Source organism: Aquarana catesbeiana, linkage group LG05, assembly GCF_042186555.1.
Source record: "Aquarana catesbeiana isolate 2022-GZ linkage group LG05, ASM4218655v1, whole genome shotgun sequence".
Taxonomy (NCBI): Eukaryota; Metazoa; Chordata; class Amphibia; order Anura; family Ranidae; genus Aquarana; species Aquarana catesbeiana.
The window spans coordinates 127275495-127300208 of record NC_133328.1 but is presented as its reverse complement, the minus strand read 5'-3'; the positions used below and the strand labels follow the sequence as shown (position 1 = coordinate 127300208).

Genomic DNA, 24714 nt, shown 5'->3' with positions numbered 1-24714 from the left:
CAAGCTAGGGACCCAGCAGAGAAGCGGGGGTGACGGTGGAGGAAGATACCACCGTGAAGATTGGAGGAGCTCAAGGGATTCAGTGACAGTGAATCAGAGGGTCTAGTGAGAGACCGGGAGCTTAGTGTATGGAAGAACTATAAGGAGAAGTTGTAGTGAAGCTAAAAGAACTGTTACGCTTTGTGTTAGGAACTGTTAAAGATTGTTGCCATAAGAGACAGCATTCCTACACGTGCAGATGTGGCTTCTTGCTGGAGGTTTCCCTGCACGGTTGTCCTCCAATTGAAGTATCAGAGTGTGCTAATTGAATTTGCAACTACTTAAGGGTGTCCTGGCCCTAACCCTCTCTCCCCCAAAAATACAAAAAGGACTGTTAAGAGAAATAAAACCTCTTTTAAATCCAAGAATTTCTGGCGTCCAATGACTTTCACCATCTTTGCACCGACTATGCCTCACAACCCACTACATACAGAAGGATATCAGCTATCTCTGGCCCTGGAGGTTCTCATTAGGCCAAAGGAGGCCTGGGACCTTGCTACATGTAAGGTGAGCTTTAGGGCTTGTGTACACAGCTTTGTATGTAAAAAAAAAAAAAAAGCTCTAAGCAATCCAATCACATACAATGCAGTACAAAAGCACACAGCTTTAGGGTGCTATGTTGCACTGCATTCTTAAAGCACAACTTCGGGAAAACCTAAAATTCCCCTTTGCAGTGGGGCTGTGCCTACACTGCAAAGGTTAACTGCTCATTCTGTCTAGGGCAAAGGAGAAACACTTTTACTTACCTGATCCTACATTCCCCGACAGATGGTACTCTCCCATGCTCTGACAGTGGGCTATTGCTTAGCAAGGCTATGTACCCTGCATTGGTCCTTGATAAGTCAGCACCCTAGACCCAGAACATGAAGAAGAAGACGCTGCAGGTATCAGTCTAGCAGTGCGGAGATGCAGAGATGTAGATGCATTCCCGCTGCAAAGGATCATTTTTAAGTCACTACGTGCCTAGGAAGATACACCCAAGATGCTTGCTATTACCTTGCTAGTCAAAATACTTTTTTTTTTCTCTGTGATTCCCTTTAACTAGATTCATTGTGTTATCAGAAGCCATGATGTCAAGACTTGAAATAGAACATTTGTCCAAAATGTATAACCAATGCTGCTCAGCTTGTTTTTTTTTTTGTTAAGCAAAATGAGCCATTCAACTCAGTCTGTGACTCCAAAGTGGCTTATGATGTAATGTCACTATCTATCTATGTTATGTACCCACAGTAAGGCCAGATTAGGTTGGAGAAAATAGCACTGTGTTTTTTGGTTGTGTGAGAAAGCTAACACAAGCACAGGGAGAACATCCTAACTATACAGTAAAATCTTGGTTTGAGAGTAACTTGGTTTAAGAGTGTTTTGCAAGACAAGCAAAATTTTTTAATAAATTGTGACTTGATATACAAGTGATGTCTTCATATAAAAGAGTAGCGCCATGTCACAACGGAGTATAAAAGAGATAAGAGGTGCCTCTAATTGTATAAGTGTAGCAATATGGTTACATTTAATGAAGGTACAATATTTAGCAAAACTCACATGGTTGATGATTAAAAGAGTCACATCTAAGTACGCAGGCATCCGGGGTAAAGCTGTCCACATAGACCGTCCTCTGCACCGCCATCAACGTCGTCTTTTCCACTCTGCGATCCATGAGCGGTTCAAGCCTCACTTTCAGATTGCTCTACTGCAGAGTAGTCTTCCCGGTCACCATTGCAGACTGACAGCGATGAGAGCCGGAGGTGAGGAGGATGGTCTATGTGGACAGCTTTACCCCAGATGCTTACATACTTAGATGTGCCTCTTTTAATCATCATCCATGTGAGTTGCTAAATGTTGTACCTTCATTAAATGTAACCATATTGCTACACTTAAGCCTTGTACACATGGTCGGACTTTCTGACAGGAAATGTTTGATGACAGGCTGTTGGCGGAAAATCCGACCATTTGTACGCTCCATCGGAAATTGTTGTCGGATTTTTCGCAAACAAATGTTGGCTAGCAGGTTTTAAAATTTTCCACCAACAAATGTGTGTTGTCAGACTTTCTGAGCGTGTGTACACAAGGAGGTTGGACAAAAGTCCAAAGTACAAACACGCATGCTCGGAAGCAGAAGCGGTCAGTCTTGTAAACTAGCGTGGAGAATTAACATTTGTGACGTGGCAAATTATGAAATCTTGAAATGCAATGCAAAATTCTCTCCTTTTCTAATGAGATAATAATGAAGCTGCTTTACTGGTCATACTGATTGAGTTATTGCAAATAAATTTTCTAAGGCTTTTTTTCTCTAGTGAGATCAAGAATAATATTATTATGCTTTTTTTTAAATTTTTTTATTTGGGCAAGTTACCACAACACCATTATCGCGTAGTTTTTAAGATCAAAGATACAACTATGTTGGTGTCCCTTGTCAATTTTACATTGTATTTTTTAAAATGTAACTGCCTACTCCCAAACTGTCATTTGAAGTAAAACACATAGCCAAGTATTATTCTTCACAATTTTTTAAATTGCGCATTAAAAAAAGAAAACAAATAAAATTAGACATGCTATCTGCCAATAGAACTTAACCAAAAAGTGCATTCTATGTATCCAAAAATATAGAAAATATACCAAATCATTATTCAACCAAAAAAATAATGTCTAAGCAATAACTCCAAGGCCAATAATTAAAAACACTGTTAGGCCTATTGGCTATCCCTATGATAGGGGGCGGGACAGGCATGGACGCTCTCCTATACATAGACGTAGCGTGCAATAGTGTGGCACCGTCACTGAGGACGTCAATGACGAAACGCATACGACGAAGCCACACACACTATGTCACTTCCGGGTAATCGAGAGGGTGGAACGCAGCTGGAGCGCAGTAAGCCGCTGCTATCCCCCATCTTGGTTCGTACCTATTTTCTAATCGCACAGTATGCTTATTACCAGCGTGTGTTAGCTGACTGCAGGAACACACGCATCTGGACTCTATGTATGCTGTTTTATCCATGTTTTTACTTTAATAAACAGACTTATTACATTTTACTACACCATGGGAGCCATTTTCTTTTTTATATGGGGAATTTATCCATGGGCATACCCATCCTATCTGGAACCAAAAGAATGCTTCCGGGCCATCTATAGCAGACACCAGGCAGTATTTACCTCAGCATAGAGCACTACATGCCCACTACCCCTGCAGGGGTGATTGGATCTGGTGAGTAGGAACCCTGGAGGGGGAGCACAGAAGTCACCTGGAATTATTTCAAGCACTCAAAGTCACCCGCTGATGTTGTTTTACTTCATACACGGGCACTACCCTTTCACTGTGTATATGGAACTGTTATATACAATTTTTACTCATACTACAGACTCTATCCACTCTCTGATGGCGGCCTGATGTTTTTGGTTTCTTGTTTTTTGGCACACTGTTTATGTTATTCTGGTTGATGTTCATATTTTGTTAATAGATGTGGTATTTGCACCTATATTTTCACTTCATTTTTTCTTTGTGTATCACATTATTGGTATATCATTGCATATATATTATTTTCTTGTATTAGTGCATGTGGTTTTGCACCTAGGTTAATGTGACACATCTTCATCCACTTATTATGGTTCACATTTACCTTTAGCTGACAATTAATTAACCACACACTTTTAGCATTTATCACCCAGCTACTGTCTGGGCATAGCTGTCTGTATTTAGGTCTATTTTGAGGTTTTTACTCCCTTTTATTTTGTCAACCCTTTAGGTAGCGCCACTTACCTCATCTTTCGTTCTTTTACCCAATAATGAAAACACGTTATCTTCTCCGATTCCGCAACATGTCTGGTTGACGAACAACCGTTCAGAAACGAACTGAAAAGCATGAACTGAAAAGCGCAAACTGAAAAGCGCCAAATGCAAAGTGAGAAATGAAAAGCGCAAATCGAAAAAGAAAAATATTTTTCCGCGCTCACAGATCAAGGCTTGCAGCCTCCCCTTACTCACCCCCACAGGAGTAAGATAAAAGTACAAGGTATATATGGATAAGGGCAAGTGGCGCTACCTATGTTGGATACGTACCGGTTGTGCGTTACCTATATAGCTGTATATTAACTGTGTGCTCTCCTAGAGGTGAATTAAAAATGTACTATTACAGAACCATGTGTAAGTTGTATATGTGCCCAATGGGATAGATATCCCGTACCAAAGGATGCAACCTAATTATACAGGTGTACCACCAGAGTATATATATATACACAAGTGTAGCAAAAAATTACCATCAATAGTGAATAATTACTTATATAAATAATAAGTGTATTAGCACACACCCCCCTCCTCATGTGTAGGGGGTTAACCATACATTAGCAGTTCGTTCTCCAGCTATATCACTGGCTAATAAAGAGTCTCTGTTCAGTCCATACCCAGTGCAGTGTAATAGTTAAGTATATCTCCACCGTGTACAAGTGGCGTGTTATGCTGAGTGTCCAATCACAACCCCCTTTCTTACCATAAGTGCAATCAATATTAATAAGAGCCAAGTGTAACGTGTGCCAGAAATATATAAAAATATACCACATATAAAAAAATAATAAAATGTGTCAAAAATATACCAATTGTGACATAAATATAAAAAAATGTAGATAGTAGAGATCGCTATTTTGAAAATTCTAGCTTGAAGACAGTTCATTCAAAAGTTCCTGCGTAAGGTGACTGTGGTGATAGCAGCAGTTGATGATATCCAGTGACTTAAGTGCTCCCCCTCAAGGGTCCCCACTCACCAGCTCCCTGCACCCCTGCAGGGGTAACACGCATCCAGTATCCTCGATGTTTTCTTGGAATCCAATGGGGTTTCTGCTCCAAATGTAGCTATCCTTCAGGGTTAGGTTTTATCTTCATATAAGAGAAAACAGGGCTCCCATAGTGTGATAACGTAGTGTGTTTATTAAAAAATTACTGGGTCCAATGACCAAAAATAAAAGTAAATATACAAAGATTATTTAAAAACAGTTAACACTCCCGCAAAGGAAGTGAAGATATCACACTGCGTCGGGGAGATCAAGCCCGGAGAGCAGCTCGTGGATGTAGGCTGACAGCTGAGCGGCGTGCGCCCCAGCTACGTTCCACACTCTCTCTGACTTCCGCGTATGACGTAGGTACGTAGCTCCGCCTTACGCGTTTCGTCATCGACGTTCTCAAAATGACGCCTTTGAGAATGTCGATGACGAAACGTGTAAGACGGAGCTACGTACCTACGTCATACGCGGAAGTCGGAGAGAGTGTGGGACGCAGCTGGGGCGCACGCCGCTCAGCTGTCAGTCTACATCCACGAGCTCCTCTCCGGGCTTGATCTCCCCGACGCAGTGTGATATCTTCACTTCCTTTGCGGGAGTGTTAACTGTTTTTAAATAATCTTTGTATATTTACTTTTATTTTTGGTCATTGGACCCAGTAATTTTTTAATAAACACACCCTGTTTTCTCTTATATGAAGATAAAACCTAACCCTGAAGGATAGCTACATTTGGAGCAGAAACCCCATTGGATTCCAAGAAAACATCGAGGATACTGGATGCGTGTTACCCCTGCAGGGGTGCAGGGAGCTGGTGAGTGGGGACCCTTGAGGGGGAGCACTTAAGTCACTGGATATCATCAACTGCTGCTATCACCACAGTCACCTTACGCAGGAACTTTTGAATGAACTGTCTTCAAGCTAGAATTTTCAAAATAGCGATCTCTACTATCTACATTTTTTTTATATTTATGTCACAATTGGTATATTTTTGACACATTTTATTATTTTTTATATGTGGTATATTTTTATATATTTCTGGCACACGTTACACTTGGCTCTTATTAATATTGATTGCACTTATGGTAAGAAAGGGGGTTGTGATTGGACACTCAGCATAACACGCCACTTGTACACGGTGGAGATATACTTAACTATTACACTGCACTGGGTATGGACTGAACAGAGACTCTTTATTAGCCAGTGATATAGCTGGAGAACGAACTGCTAATGTATGGTTAACCCCCTACACGAGGAGGGGGGTGTGTGCTAATACACTTATTATTTATATAAGTAATTATTCACTATTGATGGTAATTTTTTGCTACACTTGTGTATATATATATATACTCTGGTGGTACACCTGTATAATTAGGTTGCATCCTTTGGTACGGGATATCTATCCCATTGGGCACATATACAACTTATACACGGTTCTGTAATAGTACATTTTTAATTCACCTCTAGGAGAGCACACAGTTAATATACAGCTATATAGGTAACGCACAACCGGTACGTATCCAACATAGGAAAAGCGCAAATCAACACTCAAACTTCTACTAACACTAAATTAGCAGAAGAAAAACCACGTAGTACGTCTAGTATGTCACTACGTTCGTAATTGTTGGCCAACAATTGTGTGGCCGTGTGTATGCAAGACAAGTTTAGGCCAACGCCCTTCGGAAAAAATTCCACAGTTTTGTTGGCCAACAATCCGATCGTGTGTATGAGGCTTTAGAGGCGCCTCTCTTCTGTTTTATACTCTGTAGCTCCTGCTGATAATCCCCTTGTGGAGGCTGCCATTTGTGGATGGACATTTTATGGTTACACAACCTATCACATTGCTATAATCTTTTTATATGGACTATAAACTGAAGCACCTATGAATAAATAGTTGTGGAACAAATCATTTAAGTTTGCATTACTTCTTATGGGGAAATTCACTTTGATATACAAGTGCTTTGGATTACAAGCATGTTTCTGGAACAAATTATGCTCGCAATCCAAGGTTTTACTGTATTTAAGTTGGATTTGATTTACTAAGGACAATTAAGCTGTTTGCTTTGCAAGGGAAGTTACAATTTGTAAAGGGAATTTTCCCCAGAGCTTAGTGAATGTGGTGAGATTTCACATTTTGCACAGAATGTCCAATCAAGTGCAAAGAAAAAAGTATATCATCTCTGTAAAGTGCAAGAGTCAACACTATAGAATGAAGCAAAAATAATTGCTAAACCTCACTCAGTTCGATGAATTACTACTAAATAACCACTAGAGGTCAGCACTGTGTCATTTTATATAAGTTGGTAGTCTGCACTTGATAAACATTCACTGTTGTGTGACCAAATTTCACTTAATAAATTCTTTTAATAACCCAGGTTTAGTGAGTTAAGCTTCAGAGCTACTTTCAAATTTCTATGGCCCTAGTAATTAAAAAATAACTTTGTCATCAGCCTTGATCCAGATGTAATGCATGAATTGTTTTTTGGGACACACAAGGCTTTCTTTTGATGGTATTGTCTTCTTGTTCTTTATTGTAAAAGAAGTTAAAATAAAAACATAAAAAAACACACCTTTCTCCAAGCTGACCAATGGTTTTGGAACAGCTAGGGGGAGATTTACTAAAACCGGAGAGTGCAAAAGTTGGTGCAGCTCTGCACAGAAACCAATCACCTTCCAGGTTTTATTATGAAAGCTTTATCAAGCAAGCTGAAGTTAGAAGCACAGCTGTACCAGATTCTGTGTATACCCATTTTAGTAAACCTCCCTCTCTAGCGTTATTAATGCAAGTACTGATTTGTCTGCTATGGGTCCTGTTTATCATGACAAATTATCTTTTTTTTTTTTTTTCCTTACACTTTGTGGCAAAGATATTTAGTAAGGAAAAGGGCTTTATAAAAACAATTTATTCTATTTTTGCTTTAATCTATTTTTGTTTTAATCCTAATGCTACAAAGAATTCTGAATGAAAGCATTAAAAAAAATCTGGAGAAACAATTAAAAAATATCACTATATTTAAAATGCTGCACAAAATTTTAGGCAAGGTTTTCCTTACCATAGACTTAAGCCTCACACACGATCGGGAATTGTGTGATGACAGACTGTTGGCCTAAAATCCGACACACCATCAGACAATTGTTGTCGGATTTTCCACGGACAAATGTTGGATGGCAGGCTTATAAATTTTCCATGGACAAATGTCTGTTGTCGGATTTTCCTAATGTGTGTGAACAAGTCCGTCATACAAAAGTTAAAAGTACAAACACGCATGCTCGGAAGCAAAGACGAGCCAGAAGCGTTCCGTCTTGTAAACTATTCGTGGCGCGGCAAATTATGAAATCTCGAAATGTAGCACACATTCTCTTCTTCTTTAATGGGATAATAATGAAGCTGCTTTGCTGGTGATACTGATGGAGTTATGGCAAACAAATTTTCAAAGGCTTTTTTTTTCTAGTGATATCAAGAATAATATTATTATGCTTGTTTTTTTTTTTTTGTTTTTTTTTGGTGCAAGTTACTACAACACCATTATCCGTAGTTTAGCTGCAGCTGCAGGCATCACCCCAGTACCGTTTTTTTAGAGCCAGCGGTTGGCTTTCTTGGGATAACAACCAATGTGGCTAAAAGCTGCTCGGCTGTTATCCTAAGGAGCGGGAAGGGACGCCACCCCTCCTGTCACCTTCCGTGGCGACCAGCGACACATCCACCGGCTGGCCAAATGAAGCTGGAATCGGCTTCGATTGGGTCCCTGATCTAGTAACCAGGCAATGTCAGGGTCAGTGTGGAGCTTCCTGGTCCTTTGCTCTTGGAGAAACACTGTGATCCATTCCAGCCAGCTCCTTTCCAGTTATCTGAAACAGCGGTGAGACCCGCAGAGCCATGTGGAATGCCAGGACTCCACTTTACTTTGACGAGCATGCATATCTTCTATCATCTTGTAAGTGTTTTTAATCTTATCCTATTAAAGTCATCATTTTAATACTACACTCAGGTCGGCGTCTCCCCCTCCCTGTTTTTTCCTTAAATGTCTTGCAGACTTCTGGACACACTCTAAAGGATGGCTGCCTTCTATTTTAACCCTTAATACCCCTTTCTTCTCCAACCACCCAACCTACGGACACATCACCATCCAGCTCTTACAGCCACAGACTATACCCCTAAGGATTACTCCATCTGGAGCACCAGATAAACATTGACTATACTGCAAATTTCTGCCAAGTCAGCAGGAATCAGCAAAAATTTGAACTGTAGTGCGCTACTCCCTTTCACATCTATATAGAATGGATCTAAATAGAATGGATTGCCCAAAAAACAATAATTGTTTTTGGGTAATCCATTCTATTTAGATGTAAAAGGGAGTAGCATGCTTCCATTATATTAGTCTTTTAGTCAATATGTTTGCATTGAAAGAGCGCAGCTGCCCTGTGTTGGAAATTAGCATTGCGCAGGTGATTTAATATCAGTTTTAAAATTCGAACTGTGTAAGGCAAGAATTAGTAGTCAGAAGACTGACAGGGCAGTGAAAAGGCATAAGCTGACCATACAGTAGATTTTCAAACATTCGTATGAAAGTTCTTATCAATACAATCAATGACTTACGAATGTGAATTGAAAATGCTTTATTATTAATATTCGTTTGCTTTCAACAATCAATTTTTAAATGCAAGTCATTTCCCAAACAAAAACCACGCCCACTGTTAAAAATTTGTTTGTTCAAGAAAAATTTCTATCGTGCTCCTTTGAATTTTCTATTCACCTCGTTCAAAAATGATCATCGAATTGAACCCACTAATTATTAGAAAATCAAAAGATCATTCCTTAAAAAAAAAGAAAAGTTTCAAACAAAATTCTTTCAATGTATGGCCAGCTTTAAGCTGCTCAGGACAAGTTGGTGCTGGGGATCCAGTTTTTTATGATTTATCTTCACAATCTAATATGGGATTACTCCACACCTATACTGGAGATAAGACATCAGGAGATGCAAAGATCTATGAAATGTTGATTCTCATAAATCTAAGGAGGTGGTTGGACAGATTAGGGTGACGCCTGAGGCATCACTTTCCCAAGATGCGTCTAGAAGGCAATGAGTTGCCTAGGCTGCTTGAGACCAGATGACATTTCTTTTGTGAAGAAATATTTTCATGACTGTTCTGTGAGGTCACCAGTGGGATTTGATATATTTACTTTTAATGAATATTACAAACTTGACTAGGACCTTGCCCACAAATGCATACTGTTTCCTTCCGCAAGGATTTTTCATGTGTCACTTTTGTTCTTTTTGTAATGGAATGTCCCTTATCTTAGTTAATGGAGTGAAGCTTTTCCAGATTTTTCCATCATCTTATAATGTTGCAAACATTTTATTGCATACAATTTAGTATTCCTTGCAAAGTGAATTTTAAGGACATTCACTAAGCTAATGGAATATTCCATCTACCTATTTGCCTTTAGTAAAACCACCTCCTTGACTCTAAAGCATAGTCCCTTTACTGGAACCCACTGATAGCTGATACAACTATCGTGTGAGCACATGCTCCCCTCTGGCTGTCATTAGTAACATTAAAAAATCTATATATTTCAGTATGTATTCTTAACTCAAAAATCTAAAAGAACCTTTTATTGCTCTTAGCCTCCTCCGATTTTTTATTTTTTTTTGCTGCTGTGATTTAGACTCCCTGTTAGTTGGTGTCTACATGTTTTCTTAATTTTCCCACTGTATGTAGGAACGTAGCCATGATCTCCTTGCACCGTTTAGTAGACTACAGAAAAAAATGGGGTGCCTTGTCGGGGTTCTGTAACTTACGCATGTATTTGCAAATGTGTGCAGACTAAACCCCTGTTTTTAAACACATACTGTTAGAAAGGAAAAATTGGTTGTTTGCAGGCTGGTTGGTAAGATGAGCTGGGAATTCTCTGAATATGTTTTGCATATGTTGCCCTTCCATGTGCTCCTTGCTGCAAAGGCCAGGTATAGGTGAGGGCAATGGCCATCTGTTTGTACTGTTCGAAGATATTCACACTGCTTGCAGCCAGTGATGTCACTGGTGCATGCTCTCTGAAGGGACAGCATACCTGTGCCGTCCCTTCAAAGTTCTGTGCCGCGGTCCATGACTCCTGTGCGCATCAAGGAGCGGCCAATCAGATGGCCGGAGGAAGCGAACACGGAAGGAAGACCGGGTTCATTCTAAGGTATTTCATAATGTGCTAGTATGCATTATGCCATTCTCTTGCAGTGGATCCTTGTGTGTATTTTTTTTGTAGAATAGGGATATTGTTTAGTGTCACTTTAAATCCCAAATACTGCCGTTTGCCAGCTACAATGAACGTTGTGTACCATTGTGATTACACCTTGCACACTCTGCTATATTCCCTGGTTAACCCTTCTAATTAAATGACTAACTTGAACCTCACATTTAGTGAGCACATCTAATGCATTAATTACAACAATAGACACTTCCTATCAACACTGATATTCCAGGCAAAACAGTCATTACAGTTACATTTCATGAGCTGTTACTTCTTATTTCTTCCATAAAAACTGACATTAACCTTCCCACGGGGATGAGAACCTCTTCAGTGACTGAGGTGCCTCCTAATTTGTATGCCAATGAAGGTCAGACAAGTATGAACTCAAATTGCCTGTGCAATCTGTGAACTGTGGTATTTCCCTCAGTCATGTTTAACTAAATCACATTAACACTACAAGCATTCTCTGGAAAAGGTGACTAGCTTATATGGAAGGGTTTGTCTCAGCTGATACTAGTGTGCTAAATGAAAATTATAAGAGACAGTCCCATTACACTTTACTCTGATGCCGGGACATAAACTGCGCTATAACCGCCATGTGTGCTGGGACTCATAGGATCATTTTGTTTCTTCTTTTTTTCTAAAGTGGTTCTTGCTCATGGCAAATTATATCCTATAATATTCAAGGAAAGGATAATATGATATTATAACACTTAAGCAGTACATAGATGATTTGATTTTCTTTCCTTCCACCACGGTTTTCCCCCATCAACACAATCATTCATCCCACAGTGCTATTGTGTTCTGTGGAGGGGGGGGGGGTGCCAGTGCGCCGGCTGGCAGAATTATATAATTACTGCTAGCAGCTATAGCCACCAACAATAATTGCATGTAAAAAAATCCAACAGGCTAATTGTATCCAAGTGGAAACAAGCGATCAATTTGGGTGCAATCAGCCTGCCCATTGATGGATTGAAAATTGGTCGGCCCCTGTTGAACCGGCTGAATTTTGATCCATGTATGGCTGGTTTTAAGATACATTTTTCTTAAAGGATATCTACCATTTTAGTGTATGCAGAACCATTTGCAAATATTACCTATTGTCTTTGCCTTTCCTTTCCCTGTGTTTTGGCGGCTGACATCAGTCTCGGGCCAGTGTAAACATTACTCCATTTATTCTTAGCCTGTCTGCGTCTGCACTTTAAGCGAGAATAAGGAAGGACCTTCTTCAGTCGATCACTGGAGATCAAAAACTGTTAGAAGTAAGCAGCCCCCGCATACCTTTTTCTAAATCTTACGGGGCTTGAATTTGATAGCTCAGCACCATGAAAGGTATTCCACCTACTGTATGCTGCTACCTTGACCACATGGATCATTTTCTTGGGTACCCCACAATTCTAAATCTTGTGAGTTCACTTATCAAACTTGATTACTGGGAGGTATGTCTATGTCTCCTTAACCCATATACCCTATACCCCCCCCCCCCCCCCCCCACACTCACCTTTCTCTTATTCTTAGTTTCTATGAGGTTGATTTACTAAAAGCAAGTAGACTGTGTACTTCGGAAAGTCCAGAGATTAGTAAATGAGGTAAACCTTCACTTTGCAAATAATAGCTAATCACGTGCAAGGAAATTTTTTTAAAAAACAGCATTTTTGCTTGCACATGATTGGATGATGGGAGTCATCAGAGCTTCTGCTCATTTACTAAGCTCTTACAGAGTGCAACTGCACTTTGCAAAGTACACAGTCTATTTATCTTTAGTAAATCAACCCCTCTCATTCACCTTTTCCTCCTCTCCTTTCTCTCTTTAAAACCCCTCTACGCCTTTGTCTACAACTGTGCACTTATAGCGGGAGGCCTTTACAATGATGATCATCCAAAATCTGTATGGCCTGCCCCGCAACTAGCCAAAGGTCTACTTCAACAAACAACCATTGATAAACTCTTTACATTTTACTACTACAAAGTAGAGCTGCAGGATTCTGGCCAAAATGAGAATCACAATTTTTTTGCTTAGAATAAAAAGATCACGATTCTCTCACGATTCTCGTTGCGTAAAATCTTTCACATTATAATAAAAAAAAAATTGGGCTAACTTTACTGGTTAATTTTTTTTTTTTAATTCATTAAAGTGTAATTTTTTCCCAAAAAATTGCATTTGAATGACTGCTGTGCAAACACAGTGTGACATAAAGCATTGCAACAACCACCATTTTATTCTCTAGGGTCTCTACTAAAAAAATATATATATATATATATATATATATATATATATATATATATATATATATATATAATGTTTGGGGGTTCTAAGTAATTTTCTAGTAAAAAAAAAAGATTTTTACTTAAAACCAACCAACAAATGTCATAAAAAGTTTTAGTGTTTAAGTGGTTAAACTTCCCTCATTTTCACACCAAAGTGTATTCCTTTGATCTAAGGCCCCTTTCACACGGGACGGATCCGTGTTGATCCGCCCCGTGTTTATCCGCTGCTCAGCGGGGATCGCTCCGCTTTCCCCAGCTGAGCAGGCAGATGACAGGGCGGGACCCGCACACCGTGCAGGGACCGCCCTGTCAGATCTCCGCTCTCCCCTATGGGGGATCGGAGGAACACGGACCGTCTGTCCGTGTTCCTCCGATCCGCTCTGCAGACGGATAGAAAAATAGGATTTTCTTCCGTCCGCAGAATCGGACGAGAGCGGAGGCGGACGACATCGGGTGTTAGCGGATGTACATCCGCTGACACCCGCTATCCCATAGGGATGTATGTATGTCCGTATTTCATCCGAAAACGGATGGATGAAATACGGACATACGGTCCGCACGTGTGAAAGGGGCCTAAAGGACAACTTACAATGTTTATACTTGTAAAAGAATGTTGTGATTCTTGGCAGACTGCCTGTTTTTTTTTTTTCCTTTCTTTTGATGGCTGTCGGCTTTAGCAGAGCAGAGAGAATTCTCTACAGAGAAAGAATCATGAAATACTTTTTTCAAGATCGCAACGGGGAAAAAATCGCGATAACGATTCTTAACGATTAATTGTGCAGCTCTACTACAAAGAGACATAGGTAATATCATTTCTAGACATAACCAGCTTATTGATATGTTACTACATGAGAGTGTAGTTGTCTACAAATAAATAGATCTTTATTTGTTCAAACACGATTTATCTCAATTTTGCTCATCTCTCCATTACATACAATTCAAGAAAGCCAATAGTGGAAAGCAGAATGCACATGTAGAGGTATAGCCGATATCTGCCTTCAGTCGCAGTTTGAAAATGTACGCTCTACACTGCAGCTAACCTTATGTAGGAGCTATTTGCTTTTAGCACTTTGTGATCTCTAGTGACTGTACAAGTGCATTGCAGCACTGAATTCATCATTCTGCCTGCAACGTACACATACTATGCTTACAACATTAATGGAAGTAAATATTTATTTTCATGCTTGAAATCAGTTTTCATATGCCTTGCTGAGGAGGCAAAACCTTACACTGAAAAAAAATGTAAGCAATTTCCTATAAATCCCAGTAGTAACCAGGGCCATGCCCCCCCCCCCCCCCCCCCCCAAACACAATTACAGGAGGAGGTGGATTCATGTTTTAGTTTGAGTTGTAATACTTATATTTTCAAGTTTTGGTGCATTTTTTCAAATGTTTGAAATGTTACTCTTATGGTTTGAAGAAATCCTTATTGAAAGTGCACACATGCACTGTTTGTGCACAAGGTGGATCATGGCTAGAACTATATGTGTGTGATTACTGAGTACAAGAAAAATGTCTACCCACCTTTTCCACAGGGGCATGTCCTTCATTTGAAACATGGGATTTCTTGGATTCATTTTTCGTTCGACTCAGTCTTCTGGTAACTTTTTCCTTGAGCAGAGAGGCATATCCAATATGTTCATAAATAGGATTGGTTGTCATTTTTGCAATGTATTCTGCAGCTTTAGTTTCTATGTACAAGGTAATAAGGCCATCAGTTACTAAGTCATGTATTGACTCAAACCGCTTCTCTCCCACAAAGTGCTTGCCATCATAGAAAAGTCTGTAGTTCAGTGTTTGGTGACCAAACCTGGGCAGACAAAAAAAAAAAAAATTACAATAAACACTTATTCTGTATTCTGACTCTAGGCATGTATTACAAATGCTAGGAAAAACAAACGGACAAGAAGGCGCACGCACCTAATGTATTACAAATGGTTGCAGCTTTGTTACAATGCGGCCCAATTTGCAGGTCTGGTTGGATTCGGGCTGATCTGCTCACACCCTATATTTGTCATGACTTTACATTTTGGTTTACTGTAAGTGTTGCTTTGTTGCATTTCAGAATTTTACATTTTGTTCAAAATATTCTAACTGTACTGTTTAAGTATTATCCAAATCCAAAGGGTTTTTTTTATTTTTCATTAGTATGATTTTTTCTTTCACTTTTCATTCTGTAGACCCATTAGAAAATAAGGAAATATTTTTCAAACTGAGAGAAATCCATTTTAACCCCTTCCTGCCAAGCGTACGCAGATGTGCGTACTCGGCTTTCCAGGGTTATACCGGGATGATGCCCGCAGCTGCAGGCATCATCCCGGTACCGTTTTTTACAGTGGGCGATTGGCTTTCCGGGTATAACAACTGATGCGGCTAAAAGCCGCTCGGCTGTTATACCGGAGCAGCAGGAGGGGACGTCCCCCCTCCCGCCGCCTCCTGCCGCTGTTACCGGGCCTCCCGTTCGATCGGGAGGCGGGGTGACCAATCGGCTGCCTCCGGCAACTGGGGGCGGGCTGGAACGAAGCTGTGGGCGGCTTTGTTCCAGTCTTCTAAATGTAAACGCGGAAGCGACATCATGACGTCACTTCCCGTTTACTCAGCTGCCAATGGCGCCGATTTTAAAAAGATACACAGTATTCAGAATCGCCGTTTTCAGCGATCTGAATACTTTGAAGTGCAAAGGAGTGATCTTTTAGACCCCCGATCCCTCCATAAAGAATACCTGTCACCACGTATTACTGTCACTATGTACATGTGAAATATAGCCGCGATCCTCAGAGCGAGAGCAATAATTCTAGCACTAGACCTCCTCTGTAACTCTAACCTGGTAACCGTAAAAAAAATTTAAAGCGTCGCCTATGGAAATTCTTAGGTACCGTAGTTTGTTTCACGAGTGCGTGCAATTATAAAGCGTGACATGTTTTGTATCTATTTACTCGGCGTAACATCATCTTTCACATTATAGAAAAAAATTGGGGTAAATTTACTGTTTGTTTTTTTTTAAATTCATGAAAGTGTCCCTTTTCCCAAAAATTTGCATTTAAAACACCACTGCACAAATACTGTGTGATAAATATTGTAACAATCTCCATTTTATTCTCTAGATTGTCTGCTAAAAAATATATATATAATGTTTGGGGGCTCTAAGTAATTTTCTAGCAAAAAATACGGATTTTAACTTGTAAACACCAAATTTCAAAAATAGGCTTAGTCGTGAAAGGGTTAAACACAATAGTTCTTACCAGAACAAGTATTACCTTTGGAAGATTTCCCCTTCATTTCTGTTTTGGTGACTAATACATTTTCCCCTATATTCAGTCCTGGTGATAATGGTCTTCAGGACAAATAGAAAGAGGAAATCTCCCCGAGAGGGGACACAAACTGCAACAGAAACCTGACACAGGTTTTAACTCTTTACCGCTCTATCCAAAAGGATTTTTTTTTTACTTTAGGTAAAATATCACAATGAAATTGATCTATCTATCTATCATACTTTTATCTATAGTATGTACTATCTATTATCGGTATATGTACAGTACAATGTATCCATTTATTTATTATCTACTGTATTTACAGTATCCATCTATATATCTACTGAACCTTGATTTAAATATTTTTTATCTATCTGCTTATCTATTCACCTTCATATCTATTTATTGTACCTTAATCTGCAGTATTATCTACAGTCAGGTCCATAAATATTGGGACATCAACACAATTCTACTCTTTTTGGCTCTGTACACCACCACAATGGATTTATATCTATCTATATATCTTTCCAGGTACTCCCCTCTTCGTGTCTCCGTCCTCTACCAATCGTTCCTTGTTCCTTGGGTCCTCCCCCAACCCATCTCCCAGTACTGCCCTTTTAGAGAATACAGAACCAGAATCATTGTGTGGTGCTAAGTAATTTGCATGGAATTTGTTAACGATAACAAGAAAAGCAGCAAAATAGATCCTCTGTGGCCAGCAACAATACACCCCACTAGCAAGAATAGATCTCTACAGCAACAACAGACCCACACAGCAACAAAAGATCACCAGCAATAAAAGATCCCCCAGCAACAGATGCCCCCAGTAACAATAAATCCACCCAACAACAATAGACCCCTGCCAGCATCAATAGACCGTCCAGCAGCCAGCAACAGTAGACCCCAACCTCAAAATTAGATCCCTTGCAGAAACATAGAAACCCATCAGTATAAGACCACCATTAACAATAGATCCCCCAGCAGTAGGCAACAGACCAATAGACCATCCAGCATACCCCAGCACCCCTTGCCATTACATACATTCAGTACTGGAGGTAAAAATAAATATACTTTGCAAAGGAAAAAAATAAAAATAAAAACATAAAAACGTCACAAAAAGCTCTAAATATGTCTACACAAAGGGCTCTTGCACACGGGCATATATAATGATGCATGGCTGCACAGAGTAAAATATGCCTGGCAGCCACATCTGCTGTGTAATTCTGTCTATAGACATGTATTACAGAATGCAGATGTGGCTCCCAGGTGACACAAATACAGACATATATGGCCATATGTCCTACATACTCCCGTGTGCAAGAGCTCCAAACTGAATTCACAGTGCAATTCACATAAAATAGAACATAACACAACAGGAGTATATGACTAAAATGGGGACTAGGTTGGACAGAGGGTATTAGGCTAGGTTCACTCTAGCCTGTGCATTTAGGAGGTGATCCTGCCACCCCCTGAATGCCTTTTTTTATATTGATAAAAGGCAGTGAGTCTGTAAGTGTGAAGCAACCGCAAACCAATGCTTGACTTCCAGTTGAGGTGCGGCACCATTGACTTGAATGGCGGTGCCACCTGTCAACTTGTTATGCTGCGGTAAATTTGTCATGGCTGTATTGCAAACCATTGTGGCTGAGGCATGTGAATGGCACCCTTTGGCTATAATGTGATCGTTAAATTGGTGGTCGGGCCGCAACTCAATTGTCTGTTTTACTACCCCTCGGCTGTCTGTGTGAAGGAGGCCTTACTAAATAGGGGAGATTATTTCAAATGTTGCACTGGGCACTGATGGGTGGCACTGATATGCAGCACTGATGGGCACTGAAAGGCGGCACGGATGGGCACGGATGGGCACGGATAGGCGGCACAGATGGGCACTGCTAGGCGGCACAGATGGGCACTGGATAGGCGGCACTGGATAGGCACTGATAGGTGGCACTGTACACTAATAAATGTTACTGTTGGATGCCAATCAGTGCCAAACAATAATGCCTGCCAATCAGTGATGTCCATTGTGGGTGGTCCAGTGTGGACATCCTCAGGGAGCTGCGCTGATAATCGATCAGCACTTCCTGGTTACACTGTGATCAGCCGTGATTGGACACGGCTGAACACGTGGTAAAGAGTCTCCGTCAGAGCCCCTTTACCTAGATCGGTGTTGCGGGGTGTCAGACTGACACCCCGCAACAACGACGCTGCGATGCACACCCCCGGGGGGCGCGCAGTGGCTTGATAACCTGCCGGACGTCATATGACGTCCGGTCAGGATATTGAAACCACTTTGCCCCCGTCATTTTGCTAAATGGTGGGCGGCAAGTGGTTAAAGTGGTTTTAAAGTCACGAATCACAAATCCTGGAAGCCCCTCTGTTACAAAAAGATGTACTGTGCAGTATCTGTTATTTTTTTGAATTGCAGTGAAAAAAAAATTTCAGTTTGCTGCTGTGCGCTTACGTGACGTAAGGTATTTTACATCATTTTTACAACACAGATACTGCATAGTATATCCTTCTGTAACAGAGGGTCTTTCAGGATTTGGAATTAGTAATTTTACAGCCATAGCGGCAGGAGGGGAGGGGCGGGGAAGAGATGGCTGAAACACAGAAGGGGAGAGGGGGAGACTGTGGGCTCATGGAGGTATGTAAACTGACTATGGTATCATGGATAAGCAGCCACGATTACTGTGGTCAGCACACCTAGTGGGACACAGAAACAGGCAGGATCAACCAGGTATTTTACAGCATAGAGAGGGACGAATGGCATCGCACAAGCACTATGCTGTATACCTTGCTTTAAAGGAACAAGATCTTTTTTTTTTTTTTTTAGGGTCACAACCACTTTAAGACAAAAAGACAAACTTGCTGGTGTCAGACTATTAGCCACACACATCACAGTGACTACCTTAAGGCCAGTGTATAACAGCCAGGCTGCCTCTGACTTTCTCTAATGAGGTATGCTCCTTCTCCACCGCACAGCGACACATCGGCATCTTCTCGAGAAATCATGCCGTGAAACCTGTGGAATACAGACATGCAATGACAATTTATCTTTAACATTATCCAAAGCTGTATAGGACATACAGGACAAACTGATTACATGTGATAAAACATTATATGGTAAACATTCCACGCTACCCCCAACTGTGATAAACCAATGTGAAATTTAAATTAGTGAAAATCTATTTTAAAAGTGCATAAAAACACACAAAATCACAAATATATGAAACATAAATAATCCTGAGTGCTGCAACTAAAAAACCTTGAACATGAGGTTTTATACTGTATAAAGAAAAAAGTTCAGTGCGCTACTCAAATAATAATGTGAATATAAAGAAATGAAAAAAATATAGTTCATATGGAAAATGATGGTATCATAAACCGGAGGTGTGATTCCTCTTTAAATCTTCAGTAAATCTTCTATGGATCTTCTAAGACAGTGCAGAAATAGGAAAAGGGGGCTGCTTACCAGATTTGATGGATCCCCACCACAGAGATCATGCGAACATGAACAAACTCCTCTCGGGGTCAGGAACAGCTGGTCTTTGAGTAGAGACAGACTTCCCTCCACGCCTGGTAGTTGAAATTTCAGAGGCGGCCTCTCCCAGTCGATGCCTGTTTAGGAGAAACGTACGTTGGGTGGAGCCAGAGGACCTGACGTCACCACACTCTCAGCTGATCGGCTTCGGCGTCGGCTGTGTTTTTTAATTGCTACGGTGTTGTACTCTGCCAATGCTTTGATGTCAGTTGTCCATTCATGGATTAAAGCATTTTAAACTACCGCACAATGAAGCGCCTCTTTTTCTTTTAAAATATACTATTTCCTGCTACGAATGGTCTTGCTGGAGCAGCTAATGGAGGAGAGCGTTCCTGATTGCCGCCTCTGAAATTTCAACTACCAGGCATGGAGGGAAGTCTGTCTCTACTCAAAGACTGGCTGTTCCTGACCCCGAGAGGAGCTTGTTCAGGCTCACATGATCTCTGTGGTGGGGATCCATCAAATCTGGTAAGCAGCCCCCTTTTCCTATTTCTGCACTGTCTTAGAAGATCCATAGAAGATTTACTGAAGATTTAAAGAGGAATCACACCTCTGGTTTATGATACCATCATTTTCCATATGAACTATATTTTTTTCATTTCTTTATATTCACATTATTATTTGAGTAGCGCACTGAACTTTTTTCTTTATGTGATAAAACATGAAACGGTAAACACATAGATAACAAGAGCACTAAAGTATGAAAAAGAATGCAAAATGGGGCACAGCTCAATATTTTTTAGAAAAAGAAATGTAGAAGTGGGTACTTATTACTACCTGGTACTCTGAGACACAACTGTGCGTGACATGCCGACATAACCAGCATATCAGTAAATTGTCCCAGGATATTATTTTAAAATGCTGGCAACTATGTTTCTGCATTCTAACACTGGAACATAAGTTGGTTAGCGGTGTCCTATTGTAGCCCAGGCCAGTGCAATTCTTGTACAAGAATGAGCCAGGAAGCGGAATGCCTTAATAAACCGGCACTGAGAATAAAACCGGGAGATGTTTTGCACTTATGGAACAAACATCATTCAGCCCTTTATATTCTCTGAAGTAAATAGTGAAATGAATGCGAGTAACATGTTTCCTCTGCAGCTTTCTTCCTGTTTTCACCTCTATGGAGGTAGCACAATAAAAGTCTAATAAAAGTCTCATAAAGGAGAGCTCAGTTATCAAGAAACAATTCCTTCTAACAAGTAGCGATCCATGAATACGAAGTCCTGCTTTACCTTTGTCTGGTCTTTTTGGTTTAAATGAACCTTACTGTATGTGCTTTAGCGTACACTTAGGACTAGAAAACTGATGATGTAAAGCACAGAGAAGGGAAAAAAATGTTGTGCCTTTGTAATTGCAAGTTATTTCAGCAAAGAATGACTAATATACTTAAAGCTTAAAGGGGTTGTAAAGGTTTGCTTTTTTTTTTTTTTCAAATAACAAACATGTTATACTTATCTCCTCTGTCCAAGAGTTTTGCACAGAGTGGCCCCAATCCTCCTCTTCTGGGGTCTCCCCGCGGCGCTCCTGGCTCCTCCTCTTCTCGAGTGCCCCCACGAAAAGCCACTCTCCCTGGGGGTACTCATGTGGTCACGCTCCCAAGTCCTGCTGCTGCGTCCATTGACACAGACAGCAGGACTCAACCCCGCCCCCCCCCAGCTCCCGTGTCACTGGATTTGATTAACAGCAGTGGGAGCCAATGGCTTCTGCTGCTATCAATCTATCCAGTGAAGACCCAAGACAGCAGCTGGAACGATCAGGATCAGGTAAGTAAAAGGGGGGCTCTGGGGGTTTACAACCCCTTTAACTTTAGAATATAAAATACACAAGTCAATGCAGCTCTGTATTCAAGAATAGTTCATTAAAAGAGAAGTATGTTTTTTTTTAAATTTAATAATCATACTTACCTAGGTGGATGCAGCATCAGTCCAATGCTGCATCTGTCCCCAGCTGGTTCTAAGGCTGAGAACCGAGCGATCAAACATCGCCGATCACTCGGTTCTCAGGGCTCCCTGAGCAGACAGCTGGTGACTGTCAGTCAGCAGTTCTCTGCTCTGCTCTCCCGCTCTCACTGGAGCGCTGAGCTGTGGAGGGGGTGGGAGCGGCCAGTTCAGCCTCTCAGCGGCTCGCTGACCCGGTCTGTGATATCAGCACACAGCGGACTTCAGTCCGCTGTCAGCCGAAAACAGGTCACAGGAGTGCAGAAGGTACTGCACTCCTGTGATCCACAGGAGAAGTACAGTCAAACGAGCTTTGGCTGTACTTCTCCTTTCAAACTAAATGTTTTTTTTTTTTTGTTTTGTTTTTTAATGCAGCTATTCTAAGTTTTTGAATTAGGACGGCCATAGACAGTTTGAATCTTGGCTGGTTCAGCAGGAACTGGCCGAGATTCAAACCATATATGGGCAGGCTGAATGTACCAAGTTGATTGGTCGATCAATGTGGGTACAACCAGCCTGGCAGATTTACTTGCAATTATTGCTAGCGGCTGCCATAGCCGCTAGCAGTAATCACTGTCTTCTCTTAGTGGGGACGCTCCCCCCGCCTCCCTGCCTGGAGAATACAAATTTTTCAGCAGGAGGGATTTTCCAGTCAGCACAGTCTGTGTTGATGGTGGATTTTTGAAAATTTCTTTCCTGTAACCCGTAGTTGCAAGAAAGTAATTTGCACTGTCTATGGCCTGCCTTAGAATCAGGAATCTTTTAAACCTCTATACAGTAATCAGGTGTGCTGCATGCAAACTTGGTGATAAGGAATATGATGAAAAAAGGGGTGAGCATAGAGATAACCTCATTAGTCTACTACAGCTCCTACATTATTCATGGGTGGTCTCATCCCCTGTCTGTGCGCTGACCTGTGTAAACAAACTTTATGCACGCAAGGCCTCATGCACACTTTAGTCTCGGTGCATGAGATCCTGGCATTTTGGTCTGGACGGAAAGCACAGATGCACCCTCCAGCCCCCAATGGCGGAAGCCTGATAAACTTTATGGGAGGCTGAAAGCTTCTGCAGCTGGATGGTGAACCAATGTATAGGGCAGTATGTGCCCAGACCAGAATCCCCCTCTGTGGTTCCCAGACCCTCCCGCTCTTCCTGGAACCCCAGAACAAGAACAAATGCTTTCTGGATGGTGAGTGGTAGGAGACTGGGGAACATCCCTGATTTCCTCTGCAGTGTATGAAGTCGAAGAGGCTCAGCTCTGAGTTTTCTGGTTTCAGAGCTGTTATAACTGTCACAGCTTTACAGCTCTCATTCCCCAGGTGGGGAAGCAGCTAATCAAGCATGAACTGTACTTTATTAGCTGCAGTGGAGGACAGGGGAGACATTGAGGGCCTTATAGACCCCTGATTTCTCCTTATAGAGGAGGCTTGTTAGCCCCCTTGTGATAGCAATAAAGTTAAAAAAATAAAATAATTTCTAATGAAATAAATTAGAAAAAAAAAAAAACAACCCGATTGCCCTGCGCACACCCACAAATGCAAATGGGTGCATAGGGTGCGCTGTAAATAAGCTGTAAAATCATTTACAGTTCCACCTATTGAACAATTTTAGGTGCTGCAATTTTTCACCATTTTGCAGGAGTATGCAGTTTTCAGGGTTGACACTACCTCATCTTTTATTTTGTACATAAACTGTGAAATTGCTTTTGTGTACATTAAAATCGATTTTAGTGTTTTTTTCCCCTGGCAATATAGATTTGATAAGAAGTTGTACAAATATCTTGCGACATAAAAAATTGTAACTACCAACTCTATCAGATGTCCTCGTTTGATACAATTTTTGTTTCTTCTATCCTTTGTTCTGGTGTATATTAGAAAAAAATCTAATAAAAATTGTCAATAATAAAAAAAAATGTAACTTTCGTCTATTTATTCTATAAGGTTGCTGCATTCTGAAAATATCTAATGTTCTGGGGGTTTTAAGTAATTAAATGAGTCAAAACTACAGATTTTAAAATGTGTGTGAAAAACTGAAAACATTCTCTACAGGGGAAGTGGTTAGAGATGTGATCACTTTTCTTTTAATCTTGATTATGTATAATTTTGTATAAAATAAATATAATCAAAAGGGTGAGGTAGCTATTTTTTCCTGTAATCTCAAGATATGAGCAACATCCTTTTACTGGTTATAGTACAAGTTAAACTCCGGAAACAAATAAAATGTTTATTAAAGATTATATATATATATATATATATATATATATATATATATATATATATATATATATATATATATATATATATATTATATAGACTGGGGTGCAGTTGTTAAAAATGTATTTGCAAAATATACTTTGCTGCAGGATACAGGAAAGTGGTTACACAAGTTGTGGCCCCTGTGTGCATGAAGCCTTATTTGATTTAAAATAATACATAACTGGACATAAGGTTTTTTTAATATCTGCCTGAAGTTAGGCTTTAAAGAATACATATTTTTAGAAACATAGTATATTGTGTTGCAAAGAAAAGGGGCAGAGGCTTTGCTCATTTGTAGGCTACACGCAATAAAAACTAGAATAAAATATAGTTGCAAGTACATATGCGTTTGTATTTGTTTCACTGTATAATGGTCAGCTGTACATATGTATATAGTGCCCCCTAGTGG

General features: G+C 40.5%; 1 protein-coding gene across 4 annotated transcripts in view; it reads right to left on the bottom strand.

The window, feature by feature from the left end:
• Positions 1 to 24714, bottom strand: part of CHN2 (chimerin 2) — a 466205-nt gene that overhangs the window by 204483 nt on the left and 237008 nt on the right. For all 4 annotated transcript variants that reach the window (XM_073630167.1, XM_073630169.1, XM_073630168.1 and 1 more), the window contains exons 5-6: positions 19476 to 19589; positions 14838 to 15123 (exon numbers count right to left, since the gene is read on the bottom strand). In XM_073630167.1, coding sequence (XP_073486268.1) covers positions 14838 to 15123; positions 19476 to 19589 — 400 coding nt within the window. The remainder of the gene's footprint in view (positions 1 to 14837; positions 15124 to 19475; positions 19590 to 24714) is intronic.